Source organism: Sprattus sprattus (assembly GCF_963457725.1).
Source record: "Sprattus sprattus genome assembly, chromosome: 6".
NCBI classification, from domain to species: domain Eukaryota; kingdom Metazoa; phylum Chordata; class Actinopteri; order Clupeiformes; family Clupeidae; genus Sprattus; species Sprattus sprattus.
The window spans coordinates 20,686,882-20,701,800 of record NC_137925.1 but is presented as its reverse complement, the minus strand read 5'-3'; the positions used below and the strand labels follow the sequence as shown (position 1 = coordinate 20,701,800).

The window sequence follows — 14,919 nt, the reverse complement described above, 5'->3', positions numbered from 1 at the left end:
TCATATAAATTATGAATCTGTGATCTTTGACTATACGTAAGGTTCAAACACGTTCATCCCCATCCAACCTGCTAGCTTAGCAAACCCGTCGCATCAGCCGACTCAATGTGGTTTTCTGTTGCAGCCCACGAGAATTGCACACAAATTAATGTAGCACATACTTTATATTGCATTTTTGCCGTAAATTGAATGCAAAATGTGAAACTGATGGGAAAGTAACAAATGAAAACGATCACCGGACTACATTACCACGAGAATCCTCTTATCACCCCACCCATTTCAGGGTAGGATGCTATCAATCACATACCGACCGTGTAACGGGCATCGCATACATGATGAACCACGGATGAGACACACAACCCTTACAAAACGGCCGGTTTCCGAAGAATATGGATACCTATGTCAATACGCCTAAGAAGATCGGACTATTTCCCCTTTCTCTGGGGATAAAATGACGGTGCACCATGCACAGAAACACACCATTGGCAGGTCTGAGCCATCACCGTTCGCTTGCTCATCTCCCCTCCCGTCGAGCTGCCTGGTCTCACATCTCCGCCATTCACATAGAAGAGCAATTAGGCTACCACATACCTGCAACTTGCATGTCCGTTCGGAAACCAACGGACGGAGAGTGGGGCACTCCGCTGTGAGAAAAACGATGAACGGGGACGTTTTTCTCTCTCCGTCCTACAATTGATGCTCTCGTTTCGCTCAGTGCCTCTCTGCTAATCCACCCCACACAAAGACCAGAAAATGGCTGCAAGTGCATTTCCTTAAAGCGACAACGACCCACAAAACACGCACACAGTCCCTTGGCCTCCGTTCTCTATTCTGTTACACAGCGATCACAAATGGTGTCATTGGTCAATAAATTCTGCTCAGCACCTAATTAAGCCCGTGGTGTAGGCCTATGTAATGACAACCTCTGTATGTGTCAGATACCAGTTGAGGGGTGGTGTTCTTTTGCCGTGGATGTTATGTGTTAATTTTTTCGTTAAGACACATGACATGTATACAAAAAATACTTGAATGAGAAGCCCGGCACGCAGCAGTTATGACCTGGGTTTGTTGCTTAAAAAAATGTCTAGTGTACTTTGGTCTAGTCAGTAGAGTAGACTAGATGGCCTTTGAAACAAATGCCTCAGATGATTAAATATTTACACAGACAGATCAGTGATCAGAGTATAAATACAAAACAAATCCTGGTTGGTGGCAGCAATTAGGCCTATATCACATTAAAGCAAATTAGTATTCAGTGGCCATTAGGTCTGACTTTATAGGTGTTTTAAAGATTTAATATTGGATTCCAATCTTATGTCCCTGTGGTGCTGAAACTAATTTGACAAATCAGTAGAGATGTGCAGCAGTCTGAAACGAATCCTCAACCAAATATGTCAAACTTTTAAAATATTGACAATTTCCTTTAAAAAAATGCTGAACGGCTGTAAACTGCTGTGTCAATCAACATGCATCAGCTATTTTAATTGATGACAATAATGTCAAGAGATTAATAAAATATGAGTCTAGAGTAGATTTGGTTGGGCTCCTTTGTAATTCACACAAACACACACACACACGTACATACACACACTTACACACAGACACACACAGACACAGACACACGCACACACAGACACAGACACACGCACACACAGACACACGCACACACAGACACACGCACACACAGACACACACGTGCATACACACACACAGAGACACAGAGACACAGAAACACACACACACACACACAAACACACACACACACACACAAACACACACACTGAGCCAAGGAGAGTGTATTCAGTCCTCACTGTTGTCACAGTAACCATGGAGGGTATGTGGGTGTAAACTTTACATTCACTGCACCAATCAACAGCATGTCTGTGTGCAAGTCATGTTCACAGGGATAGTATGAAGTGTATGGTGGTGAGTCAAAAACTACAATCTCCACTGGCAGGCAGGCAGACTCCAAAGAGCTTTAAATGACACTGAATAACAGTGGAGGGATATCGTTTATGGAAGCAGGTTACAATTGTATTGCTGCTTTGCTGGTAGAGTCGCAACATTTCACACTAGCACTTGATGCTAACATCCTGAAAACGTGTGCAAGAAAGATAATCCAACCAATACATGAAAAATAACACTGGTGTGGTTTATTTATGAGAACTGTGTATGACTGCGGTTGGGTTGTGCATTTTGCAAAGCACAAACGGCACATGTGTGCCCCCTAGAGGACAAAACATCATCATTTCTTAATCCAAACAAAATACAAGTGAAACGAGATGCACGTGAAACTATACTACAAACTATACTACAAGTAATCTCCACAGGTGATCTCCCAAATAAAATTCACACAAATAAAAACATTTAAAACTGTACAAATTGGCAGTGCATAAATTTTAAGGATAAACAATATGATAATAAATAATTTGTCTATATATATTTACATGTTGTAATATGTACACTGTGGTGATGAAGTTGTATAACAGTTGAGGGTGGTGTCAGAGTTCCAGAACAGAAGCCAGTTCATGCAACAAGACTGTAAAAGAAGGCCGATCCCCAGGTTTCTGCAACACAAAACACAGCAGGCATAAAACAGCATGTAAACACAGAAAACAACAGCTTTGGAATTAGAAATAGTTGGGTCATCGTTCTTTTCCTTGTAATTCAGATGTTGCAGCTACTTACTACAAATTCAACAAGTGAAACGTTTCATGTATGTATACATCATAATGCTCAGTTACAGAACTGAGTTGCACAAAGCACTGACACAGAGCACATACATAGATCATGACTTCTTATGTTTATTAAGTCATTGAATGCAAATTATACTAGTTTTCTAAGAAATATTAAAAAAAATATCATTCAATCAATCAATCAATCATTATGGGTCTCATAGTATAACATACCTCCTTCCAACACCACTGCATGAGTTCATACAGGGACTTGGTCTCATAGTATAACATACATCCTTCCAACACCACTGCATGAGTTCATACAGGGACTGGGTCTCATAGTATAACATACCTCCTTCCAACACCACTGCATGAGTTCATACAGGGACTGTGGGGCCAGTCTTGGCTTCAGGAGCCTCATCCCAGCGTTTAGGTCCTCCAAGACCTCTGGGTTTGTGCGGTTCTCATAGGGCAGACGACCCTCAGTGTACACCTCCCACATCATAATACCTGTCAGGTTGCAAAAGAGGCATCATGCACGCACAGACACACACACACACACACACACACACACACACACACACACACACACACACACACACACACACACACACACACACAGACACACACACACACACACACGCACACACTATGTTCACTTACTCTGCCGGTGTGGACAGGGATAGAGGTAAAATACTTGACAGAATTCCTATACTTGAAATGTGTTTGTGCATGTCACTAAAAAATGATCTCACAGAACTTAAAACTAATAAAATGACTTCCACAGAGTGATTTAAAACTCGCATTTATAACTTATTACTCACCAAATGCCCAGACATCTGATTTGCTACTGAATCGACTGTATTTGATTACTTCAGGGGCGGACCACTTAATGGGGAATTTAGTTCCTTGGGAACTGGTGTACTGGTCATCTAGGACAAATCTGTGAGAGAATATTACACTTTAATGTAATATGACCGCAAATAAATATCTTAATAATTTCACAGATTTACCTCAGTGATGATACATCCACAATAATGTATTTTGTTTTGGCAAAAAATCTAAATACTATTTTAGTAAATGCCTTTGGGACAATATATGTCCATATGACAAATAGCATGACACCATGATCTGTTTAAAGGACATCAATACTCCAATGAAACTTTTAATGTATGAATTTCCATTTTGTTTGCAGTCATAATTTAAAAGTAAAAAGATTCACAATCTGATACATCTCATCTATTTGTGAAAATGAATATTGCTCAGTAAGTGGCTAGAAATGCCAGTATCTGTACCTTTGTGGTCCGTTGTGCAGCCTTACCAGAACTTGAGCTTCTCTAACTTACCTGGTCATTCCGAAGTCTGACACCTTCACAGACAGATCCTCTGACACTAAACAGTTTCTTGCAGCCTGCATCAAAGAATAACATTGAGGCAAATTTGAGTGAAACCCATATACAATTTCTCATCATTTTTGACCATAGTCACAATTCACAATTGTTTATTCCATCGAGCAAATCCTTGTTAGTCGAATGGTTTAATGTACATAGCGATATATTCATGTCTTTGTGAATGGACTTCAGTGCTTAGTCAAAACAGCCAGATTACCAGATCCCTGTGGATGAAGTTGGAGCTCTCAAGGTATGCCATTCCCTCGCTGACATCCAGGCACATCCCTAGCAGTGTGTCCTGAGACAGTGCCCCCCGGTGGCCGCGCAGGTAGTTGGTCAGGCAGCCTCCCTCCATGAACTCAAACACCAAGTACATGGGCGAGTGGCGCAGGCACACGCCCAGGAGCTGCACCAGCTTGGGGTGAGAGAGCTTCCTGTGTGATGAGGAGAAGGAGAGAGGGAGAAAAAGAACGCTCTAGATTGGTATCCGGCGTTGCTGTTGATGTGTGTGTGTCATTCCGCACATGCCTCAAAACACATGAAGCATAACATTAAAGGTCTTAGAAGATGTCGTTGAGTTTTTGTTCAATGAATTACATCATATTGTCATGAGAACAATTTATATCGATTTAGTCCAGGTATACATTTTTAGTAGCACATGGGCTGAGCTCCCAGAGAATTAAACCTATTTTGTGACTTTGGTGTTTTTGCACAGATTGATATGGGTGACATGAGAGCTCTGTGCCACTCACTTCATGACCTGGGCCTCCTCTTTGAACTCCTCCTCGGACATAGCACCCTCCCGCACCATTTTCACGGCCACCTTCAGGTCTCGCCACTCGCCCTGCCACACCAGGCCAAACTGCCCACTGCCCACCTCCAACACCAGCTCCAGGTCATCTGGGTCCAGCTCCAATGTCTCTGTGAGAGAGAGAGAGAGAGAGAGAGAGAGAGATAGGGAGAAGGAGAGGGAAAGAGAGAAAGAGAGAGAGAGAGAGAAGGAGAGATTTTCAAGTAAAGGAGAGAAGAGAGCAGTTCAGCTTATTACGTCACCACCACAGGTATATGTACTGTTAAGTATAGAGTGAGTAAGAGAGGGGGGGTGGGGTCAAAATAAGGGCAACCGCAGGAGTGGTAAACACCTCATTAGAAGCTCTCACCTAAAGAGGGTTCCTCAGATGGCTCCTCAGACACCTGTCTCCCCCACGACACACAGTGCCTCAGTCTGGTGATTAACCCTAGGGATTCACACCCAAAATAAGGAATTCATGTTTCCATGCAGCAACACATGAATGACCAGAGCCAAATTCCAATCCTCACGTATTTCTGGAGTAGCAGAGTCATTAAGGCACTCTATCCTTGGGATAAATCCCAAGCCAACATATTTACATAAACACATTTAAACACCCTGGCATTAGCACTAACTACATCGCCAAGCCAACTCTTATTAGATGGCTTCTCATGCGAGTTTCAGAACTGACTCTAGAAAGCATTTATATGTTATCATTGCATTTTTGCCATATCGAAGTCCCAAATATTCCATCCTGATAAGTACACTTAATTCAGTGTCAGTAGTGCATCACCCCACACGGTGGGTGCTAAAAGCTTCAGTCAAGTCATCTGATTTCGGAACAGTGAGATCAGGCTAGAGACAATGACCCAGGCAGTATTCACAGTGTACATCTGATCCCAGTGTGGCTGGAATCTTGCAGTGAGTTCTGGAACACGTCTGTCTCTGATCAGGGCCCAGATTCCTTCTGGAAACATCTCTTCTTAGCATCTTACAGTTTTTAGAAGCCTGTCTCATTTTTTTAAATATTACATAGGCTGGCACCTCCACCATTAAATTAGTTTATAAAGCTGAAGGATGGCAATGGCTTGGAAACTAGGGCAGTCCCCAGGGGATACTGTGTTATACAGTATACACACAGTACGTTTGGAATGGCAGTCTTCTCAGTACGCGCCTCTAATTACTGGAACTTAAGAAATGGATAAAAAATAACAAAACCTGCCACCATAATAAGGCCACTGCAATACTTATTTTTATGTCAAACACCTTGTCTGTCTGGTTTTTACAATTTGTTTTCTTAACTATACTGTTTTGTCAAACTGTTGCTTATCTTTTTTTAAATTATTATTATTATTATTTCTTTTAATTATATAATTTTGAATTATTATTTCTTTATTTTATTTCCATATCTCTGTCATGCCATGCCAAGGGACAACGGATGAAAACTAGCTAACTAAGCTAATTCTGGTGCATTTACATTTTCTGGGAAATGTTTATCAATGTACACTGTCCCTTTTTAAATAAACGCATAAGATAGACTCACCCGCGGCATTGTGCTGGTGGTAGTGAATGAGCTCAGGAATGGTGCTAAACAGGTATTTCTCCGCCAGGTAGAACTTCCCTTCCTCTTCTGACTGTCTGATCTGGTAATGCTTGACCCGAGGGTTTTTCTCCCCATTCGACCTGCAAAAGCAGTGCATCACACTCCAGTAAGGCATTATGAAGAACTCAAAGATGGCGCCAAGAATCTGAGAGAGTACTACGATATTGATTGTAAGACAACTGAGAAAAGTAAAAAGTAAAACAAGAATACAAACAAATAAAATGTTTGCCTCTCTGTTGTTAAAGAAGAGCTCTTCGGAGACACTGGTATCTGAGGATCATCACATGAACTAAAACGCAAAGGTATTTACCCTGGGGCTTTGGTGAAGACTGACACAGTGTACACTCCTGCTTGCCTGGAGTCTCGCACCATGAAAGACCCCTCTTTGCCCTGGAAAAAATGTACACATTTATGCTATATCGATGTAACCGCAATTTTGGCAAAAGGTTATTTGAGCTCAACAGCCAACGCCCCTCCCTCCCCTGCTCCCAAATTAAGTTAATGGAATTAAATGTGTGGATGAAATGGAATAGTTTATGGTTCTGTCTGTGTCACTATGTTTCTTTCCCATTTACAGAGCCAGGACTGTGTATGAACACCAGAGGTATCTTTTTTAGCGCATACACTGAACAGCTAGTCAATCGTAAGGAGCAATGCACTGAATTTGACAGAAAGTGTGTAGGATTAGAATCATGGACCTTACCTTTAATGACACCAAAAATGATTTAAAGGCTTTTTCGGGGTGAAAGCCTTTAATTAAAACAAATGTTTGTGATCATGACACGTGTCATTGTCATTCCTACTACTGCATAGTGTCAGTACTGTACTGTGGCTAGGCTGTCCCTTTGAAAATAATGAAACAAACAAATTAAAGGAAGAATTAAAAAATGTAATAATTAATATTTAGCCAGTCTTCCTTATTTTCTAGTTACGGTTGTCTCCTGCTCTGTCACAGTGTGGCCGTAGTGCGTTGAGCACCTGGGTTAACCTCTGCATGTGAGACAGAGCCCATGAGGTGATGTCACTGCCAACACAGGATATCCTGCAGCCTTGGGTTGTTGCAGAGCTACTAGCTTGCAGTGTTTGCTTGGGTGTCTGTGCATGTCTGCGTGTTTGTGTGTGTGTGTGTGTGTGTGTGTGTGGGTGTGTGTGTGTGTGTGTGTGTGTGTGTGTGTGTGTTTGTGTGTGTGTGTGTGTGTCTGTGTGTGTGTGTGTGTATCTTTGTGTGCAAGTCTGTGTGTGTGTGTGTGTGTATCTTTGTGTGCAAGTCTGTGTGTGTGTGTGTCTGTGTGTGTGTGTCTGTGTGTGCACGCACATCCTGCTCCTACAACATTTGCAACTTTTGCAGCAAAAGAGCAAGTGGGAAACAAACAACCCCCAAAAACCCATGCCCTCAATCTGAAAGAACTAGAGTTGCCTCACACTGAAGGGTGGAGATGACACCCCCACACCCCCAAACTACCACCACCTTCACCACCAACACCACCCCCACCCACCTTCTCAGTCCCATGCCCAACTATTCTAATATATAGAAAGAGATACAAAGACAGGCAGAGACAGAGACAAAGAGGGGGGGATAGGGAGAGAGAGAGAGAGAGAGAGACAGGGACGGAGGGGGAGGGAGTGATAGAGGGAGAAAGGGAGGGGGGAGAAAGAGAGAGGGAGACAGACAGAGGGAGAGGGAGAGGGAGAGGGAGAGGGAGAGGGAGAGAGAGAGATGAGACCTGGATGAGTCTATTGTGATTGAGGTCCTACCTCTTTCAAAAGCAGCTCCTCAGCCTCCGTCCTGGTGATGTCTTTGTTGTACCATCTAAAAGATGGGCACATTCCCAAGAAGGACGACGACTAAAATCAGTGTCTGTTCTGGTGCTCATATGGTGAAAGTAGCATAAAACAGTTTCTGTTCTAAGTTCTAGTGCTCATATGGTCAAAGTAACATAATGAAAACTCACGCAAATCTCGTAAAGTTGTCACAGGATTTTTCTGCAACATATGTGCACGGTACCAACCCAATGTTTCTGTTGAAAGAGGTATTGCAGGTTAAACATCTATTTCAGCTGTTTCACAGTAGCACAACATAAATAGTAACAGGTCTTAGGAGGGGTCTAAATGCAGCTCACTGCTTTCTAGCCTGTCCTCCATCTTTGACAGAACATTTTCTACTGAGCCTCAAACAGCAATGCAGTGACAATGCATCTAACCAGAGACAACACTCATTTCTGGATCAAGCCGTTAAGGGCACATAATCACTATACTATTTGGTTCTGTTTGGCCTGATACACAGTGACTTTTTCAAGTTTTATTGTCCATTGTTTTTTTTTATACTATTGTTTATAATAGTATTGTTTAAATATTACTGAACATCCCCACTGGCCCTGGTGGACTCACCCATCTCTGTCCTGCACCGTCCACCAGTTGGGCTGGGAGCTGTCGATGAGTATGAACTCCTCATCCTTGTGCAGGGGTAGGTCCACGTCCTGCGCGGGAACAAAGTCCTTCATTGCCACCACCAGCCTCTGCTTAGGGTCGGAAAACCGCCGCTGCGGATGGAAGAACACTAACGTCAACGGATGGGGGTGTAGGAACTGATAGAATGAGTGGCTTTTGTTTAGTCATGACCGTGATGAAGTAGACATTCCCATTTTATTTGGGGGGGGGGGGGGGTTTAAACTGAAAAAAAATAAAATTTAGAAAGACTGAATATACTGCGTTCGTTCATTTATATTGCTTGTGATATCTTTATGTCAATTACTTGTTGTTGTTGTTGCTGTTAAAATGCTCTGGATATCCAGAACATTGCCAAGCATAACCTTTTCTTAAGCTGCTTAGGAGAACAGCTCCTGGCACACGATTTAAGGTAATGTAATGTTAGACAGCTTAACTCTCATGATAACAGTTCTTGAAAAGTTTAACCTGTCTAACGACACAGGGACAATTGATTGTTCACACTCACACAAAAAACAGCACTTTACCACATTTAAAAGATGAGATGGATAAATAAAGGAGTAGTATCAATAAAGGAGTAGTATTTAGGGAAGATGTTCTTCACATATAAATGCTCTATGTCCTTTTAATTCTTTAAACTCAGTGTAAAGTATAACAACGTAAAAAGAGAAAATACCGCCACGTGTGTCTGTGGTATAAGACTTTGTCAAAGCCCCCTTGGTACAAAGACATTATACAAGAAGTTTTCTCACACCAAATGTGATTTCTGATGTAACACTTAACGAAATGTTTGCATTTTAAGAGTAGTGATAATGTAGTATCTCAATTGGAGGTGAAGGAATTTTATAAGCAAGAGTCACGCTGTCCCGCAGCTATAACACATTGCCAAAGGCCATTGTAACCCAAATTAGATTTACCTGTAGATCGGGTGTAGGTGGAAGGGGTTTTACAGAGCCTGTGGGAGAAAACATGGACATTTTATCACAAGGGAAAAACAGTTCATCAGTAGAATATTGTCTTAACCCCAAATGATTATTTCCAAGAGGGTATGACACACACAAACACACACACACACACACACACACACACACACACACACACGCACACAAACGGACACACACATGCACACACATGCACACAAACGCACACACACACACACACACACACACAAACACACAAAAACACACACACCACATGGATGGCATCCGTTGGCACACTTCTCCGTCACATGACAGCATCTCCAGCGCCCATCCATCCAGACATCAGGGTGGTAGGTTGGGGATAGGTTGTTGTGTTTTGTTTCTGTGTATTAAAGAAAATGTATAAATACCACATCACTTTCAATATTATTATGAAATGTCAATATTGTAAAAATGTGCTGTCAATATGGTAAAATATGTGCTGTCAATATGGTAAAAAGCTTTCAAAAATCTGGCATGAAAATTCAAAACATATTTATACTAATCAGTGTCTTCATAGATATCATACATAAGAGCTGTAAGACTGCTCAAGAATTTACACAAATGACCAAAACAAATGAACGACCACTGATTTTGTAAATGTATAAATTATGTAATGATTGTGAAACCATGTATAACTTGTTTGCAGATTGCTATGTATGTCTTTTAGTCCTTTCATCATAAACTGAACGTCTTTCCAGAATAAACGTTTACCCTCTTTCAGAGCGCGGACCCATCTGAGACGACAGTCATTGTCTGGGGCAAATATGTATAGGAAGTAGCTGTCGTGAACAACCTAGAGGAAAACAATATATATTTAAAAATTGTCATAAATCATCTCACACACACACACTCAAGGATCTATAATTCCCTACTGACAGTCATGGGAACTTTCTAATTCTTCCCTTTTGCATTGGTGGCATTCGCACCTGGTCATCAATTAAATCTATGCAAATATAAACCTGTAATTATAGATTAGATTGTGAGAGCTTCCAGTAAATGAACAGTCACAGGTGTATACAAAAACCAATACATCATATTTCATGGAAATCATATTTCCCTCAGTGTCAACTACACTGGTGATTGTCAGAAGTGCTTTGCAATTGCATTACACACTCACCAGAAAGGGGTATTTGTACTTGCAGGGTATGGGTGCATTTGTACGCACAATCTCTACGCATTTGATCCGGGAGAGCTCAATGCAGCCCTTTAAAGTGGGCTTTTTCTACAAACGAAAAAGAATCAAAGATTCAGGACAACTATTGGTAGTATGTTAAGGTATTTTCAATCCCTTGGACAATGATGAAAGAAGAGAAGCACTTACCCCTGGTCGAGGTTCAGAGTAAGTCAGTTCTTGAGTGGAGAGAACAAAAAATCTCTCTTTGTAATTGCATGGAGATGTTCTTCGTTTTTGTTGCGATTTTTTAAACATTGTGCTCTTCATTATAATTGTGGGATACATTGTTAAATGTGCCACCTGACTGTCATGGGGAGACCCGATTTAGCATACACAGTCACCCAAAATAAATGAAGTGCTCTTGAAAAAGTAACTCTGGTTGAAGTCAGAGTGACTTCCGGAAAGAAAAAAAATACACGTAAACCACTTCCTTAGACAGCATGCACACTTTCACACACACCTGGTAGATCAGATATTTGCTCTTTATTAATACACATTTAAAGCAAATCAAAGTGTGCATTTTGAAAAATAAGAATCTCAAATAATTGAAAGGATCTCAAAATATTGAACTTGAAAATGACTGAAAATGAACTTGAACATCCTTACAGATTTTGCCTTTCATTTATTTAGTATCACTTTCTCAAATAAAAAAAAAAATAATATCTAAACGTGTTCTTATTATTATGTTTCTTCTGTGTTTTGTGTGTCTTCCTTTGGACGCGAATCTTTGAAACATGTTTGGAGGAAGTTGGAAAATGAACAAAGGGGTTTACTTCAATATGTGCTTTCTATGATCCTATGACGATTGACTTGATGTAACGTTTTTCAAGGCTGTGCACCGTGTGTATCCGCCTCCATTTTCAACACACCCAATCAAATATCTCGTTACTAGCGAGAATACATCCAATCGCCGGCTTCAATGGTATGTGTGTAAACAGAATCCACCAAGGGAACGCACTTCGCTCCAGTGTTACCTTTGAGAAAGTTCTGTCGATGTTATAGCATTTGGAAGTTTCACTTGAGAGCACAAATAAGAGGTATGTTTGGTATTTATAAGATTCATATATTTCTTTTTCTAAGTGTGCTAATTGTTCTCTATAATGGCTTTGAGAAGTTGGTTAAGACAGTCTAAAGAACCAGCTAGCTAGGCAGCTAGCCGGGTGGTATTGGTTCTGCAGAAAAGCGAATTGCCTTACTTTGAATATTGAACAGTGTGAGCGCCATTGCAAGCCTGTATAAACAATTTGGAAACCGTACATCGAGGAGAGTATTTTTGTAATCTAGCACCAGTTACCATCCGCAAATGAGCAACTATCGATAGAGAATCGGTTTAGCCTGGTAGCGATAGCTATCTAGCTAACGTTAGCCAGCCATGTCAGGTTGGCTATCCTCACCTCGCTATATAATTGATTAACAAGTTACACTTGTGATTAAGTTTACGTTTATTATAACTGTCGAAGTACCAGTGGGCTACAGGAAGAATGTTGTTCACCTCTCATAATGATAAACCAGAGGTAGTCATTGAGTTAATGTGTCTAGCCCTCTGTAGCTAGGTGTATGTCAAATGACATGAGCTGTGTATGATCATAATATCGATACGTTTTTTACCAGTGCGCCAGGATGACTGAGCCTCAGCAGGTGAGCGCTCTGCCGCCGCCTCCTATGCAGTACATCAAGGAGTACACGGACGAGAATGTGCGGAAAGGCATCGCTCCCAAACCACCCCCTCCCATCCGAGACAGCTACTTGATGTTCGGCAACCAGTTTCAATGCGACGACCTGATCATCCGTCCGCTGGAGAGCCAGGGGATCGAGCGGCTACACCCCATGCAGTTTGACCACAAACGCGAGCTCAAGAAGCTCAACATGTCCATTCTGGTCAACTTCCTTGACCTGCTCGACATCCTCATCAAAAGCCCCGGCAGCATCAAACGCGAAGAGAAGCTTGAGGACCTGAAGCTGCTGTTTGTACACATGCACCACCTCATCAATGAGTACCGGCCGCACCAGGCGCGCGAGACGCTGCGCGTCATGATGGAGGTGCAGAAGAGGCAGCGCCTGGAGACGGCCGAGCGCTTCCAGAAGCACCTTGAGCGCGTGGTGGAGATGATCCAGAACTGCCTTGCCTCGTTGCCCGACGACCAGCCCCAGTCAGAGGGCTCTGCCCCTGTGGGGGACGGTGCTGGGGCCGGCAGTAGTGTAGCTGGAGATATGGGTGGACCACCAAGACTGAAATGTGAGCCTATGGATGTAGAGGAGGCAGGTGGAAGCTGCATGGTTGGTCAAATGGACAAAACTGCTGGGGTCTCAAAGAAAGACAAAGAATGGGACAAAGATGCAGCAATGTGCAGTATCATTGACGAGATGACTTGAGGCTTGAGGTGTTTGTCGTTCAATGTTACATTTATGTTGTTTCTTGTCATGTTCTATGTGTTAATCCACCCTGTGTAAAAGATTACATATTTCAAATGTACAGTGCTGGCCTGTTTCTTACTCCAAACATTCTTTTTTTTCTTCTCTTGTGAACTACATGGGATATAGCTGCCCCCTTTTTTAGTGGACTGATGAGGATTATGTACTCACTTAGCGGATCAATATATTGCCAAACTCGCCTTGAATAAAGCTGTGACTGATCAACACAGACTTTTGGATCTCGGTCTATAAAATGACTTGTGTTGAGTAGATGCAAATTGTAATTTGCTGGACTTCTGATTCCAAACAATTAACAATGGGTCTTGTATGTGGTATATTGAAAGAGACTGGTTTGGCCATTAGGAAATTGCCAACATCAGAATAAAAAATTAAATCATGAAATCAACTTTTTTAGATGTTTCTCTCTCATCAGTGGTGCAGTGAGGATTGTCTGGTCAAAACGTACATTTATGTAGTGGTCTTGCTCTTCCTAGGCAATCTGAGGTGGCTTCAAACAACCTGATGTAATCAGGGAAGCTTGCTTCCATAATGACCGGACAAATTCTTGGATCATTGCAGTTACATGTCGGCGTTGTTGCACAAGCTGTCAATGTGAAGCCAGTGACACACCCAGTCATGCTGAAGTCATTTGGGAAACAGCTAGCTACCTCTCTCTTCACCGCAAACACAAAGGCCGGTGGCACATGATCTGTAAAGCATTAATGTGACCTAGTGAGCCATGTTACCTGGCTTCTTTTCTGGATGACAGCTTTTTGCTGATCACCGCTTAGGAAAACCTTGCACAGTGCACACTTGCTGTGTTTGTATAACATTGTGTAAGTGGTCCTTTCTCTCCCTGTGTCTTGCCCTCTGTCTGTCCCAACAGGTGCCAGTTGTACTGGCTGCATTGAGAAAATATTTGTAACTGGCTGCATTTTGTGGGGAAAGAATAAAGACTTGTCCCAGTGGGAATACCAGTCATTTTCAAGTGCCTCTGTAAGGGTGCTGTATGTTTGTTTTATTCACAAATTAGTCTAATTTCATATTATTCTATCCGCGATTAATCGGAATTATTTACATTCCTGTGCATTCTATGTTTATTGTTTCTTTGTTCCAGCTGATTATTTTTTGGTCAGAAAACAATCTGAACCAGTGAATATATAAAATGGCAAAAACAGAAAGAAACTTCATGAATGCAAAGGAGCATTGACAAACAACATTTTTCATCTTGCCATTTATGCCTTGGTCACTATGGGAAGAATTGTTTTTATAAAAATGTACAGTTATGGTCTTCTTAGTAAATAATCATTACATACATAGCTGAATATTACTTTTGTTTGTTAATGCTGACTTGACATTTCTTCAGGAAATCCTTCTTGTATAACTCATTAGTTAGAATACCTCACATAAAAGAGGGAGTATTCGATATGACCGGATTAGATGTATTACTTGGTATTACGTGATGTT

The 14,919-nt window shown here is 41.7% G+C and overlaps 2 protein-coding genes across 2 annotated transcripts; one reads left to right on the top strand and one right to left on the bottom strand.

The window, feature by feature from the left end:
* Positions 1-2,952: 2,952 nt before the first annotated feature.
* On the bottom strand, positions 2,953-11,325 carry itk (IL2 inducible T cell kinase; the record flags this gene model as incomplete). The annotated part of the gene is made up of 16 exons (XM_080841313.1): positions 2,953-3,185; positions 3,500-3,618; positions 4,022-4,086; positions 4,284-4,500; positions 4,819-4,987; positions 5,227-5,304; positions 6,400-6,539; positions 6,770-6,849; positions 8,215-8,269; positions 8,412-8,477; positions 8,848-8,999; positions 9,822-9,859; positions 10,096-10,206; positions 10,578-10,659; positions 10,984-11,088; positions 11,188-11,325. The coding sequence occupies 16 exons, from the start codon at positions 11,323-11,325 to the stop codon at positions 2,953-2,955; spliced, it is 1,848 nt and encodes a 615-aa protein (XP_080697439.1).
* A 649-nt stretch (positions 11,326-11,974) lies between these two features.
* On the top strand, positions 11,975-14,390 carry med7 (mediator complex subunit 7). Its single transcript, XM_080840989.1, has 2 exons — positions 11,975-12,077; positions 12,652-14,390. Exon 2 carries the CDS (start codon positions 12,661-12,663, stop codon positions 13,411-13,413), a length of 753 nt encoding a protein of 250 aa, XP_080697115.1. The 5' UTR covers positions 11,975-12,077; positions 12,652-12,660; the 3' UTR covers positions 13,414-14,390.
* The last annotated feature ends 529 nt before the right edge of the window (positions 14,391-14,919 follow it).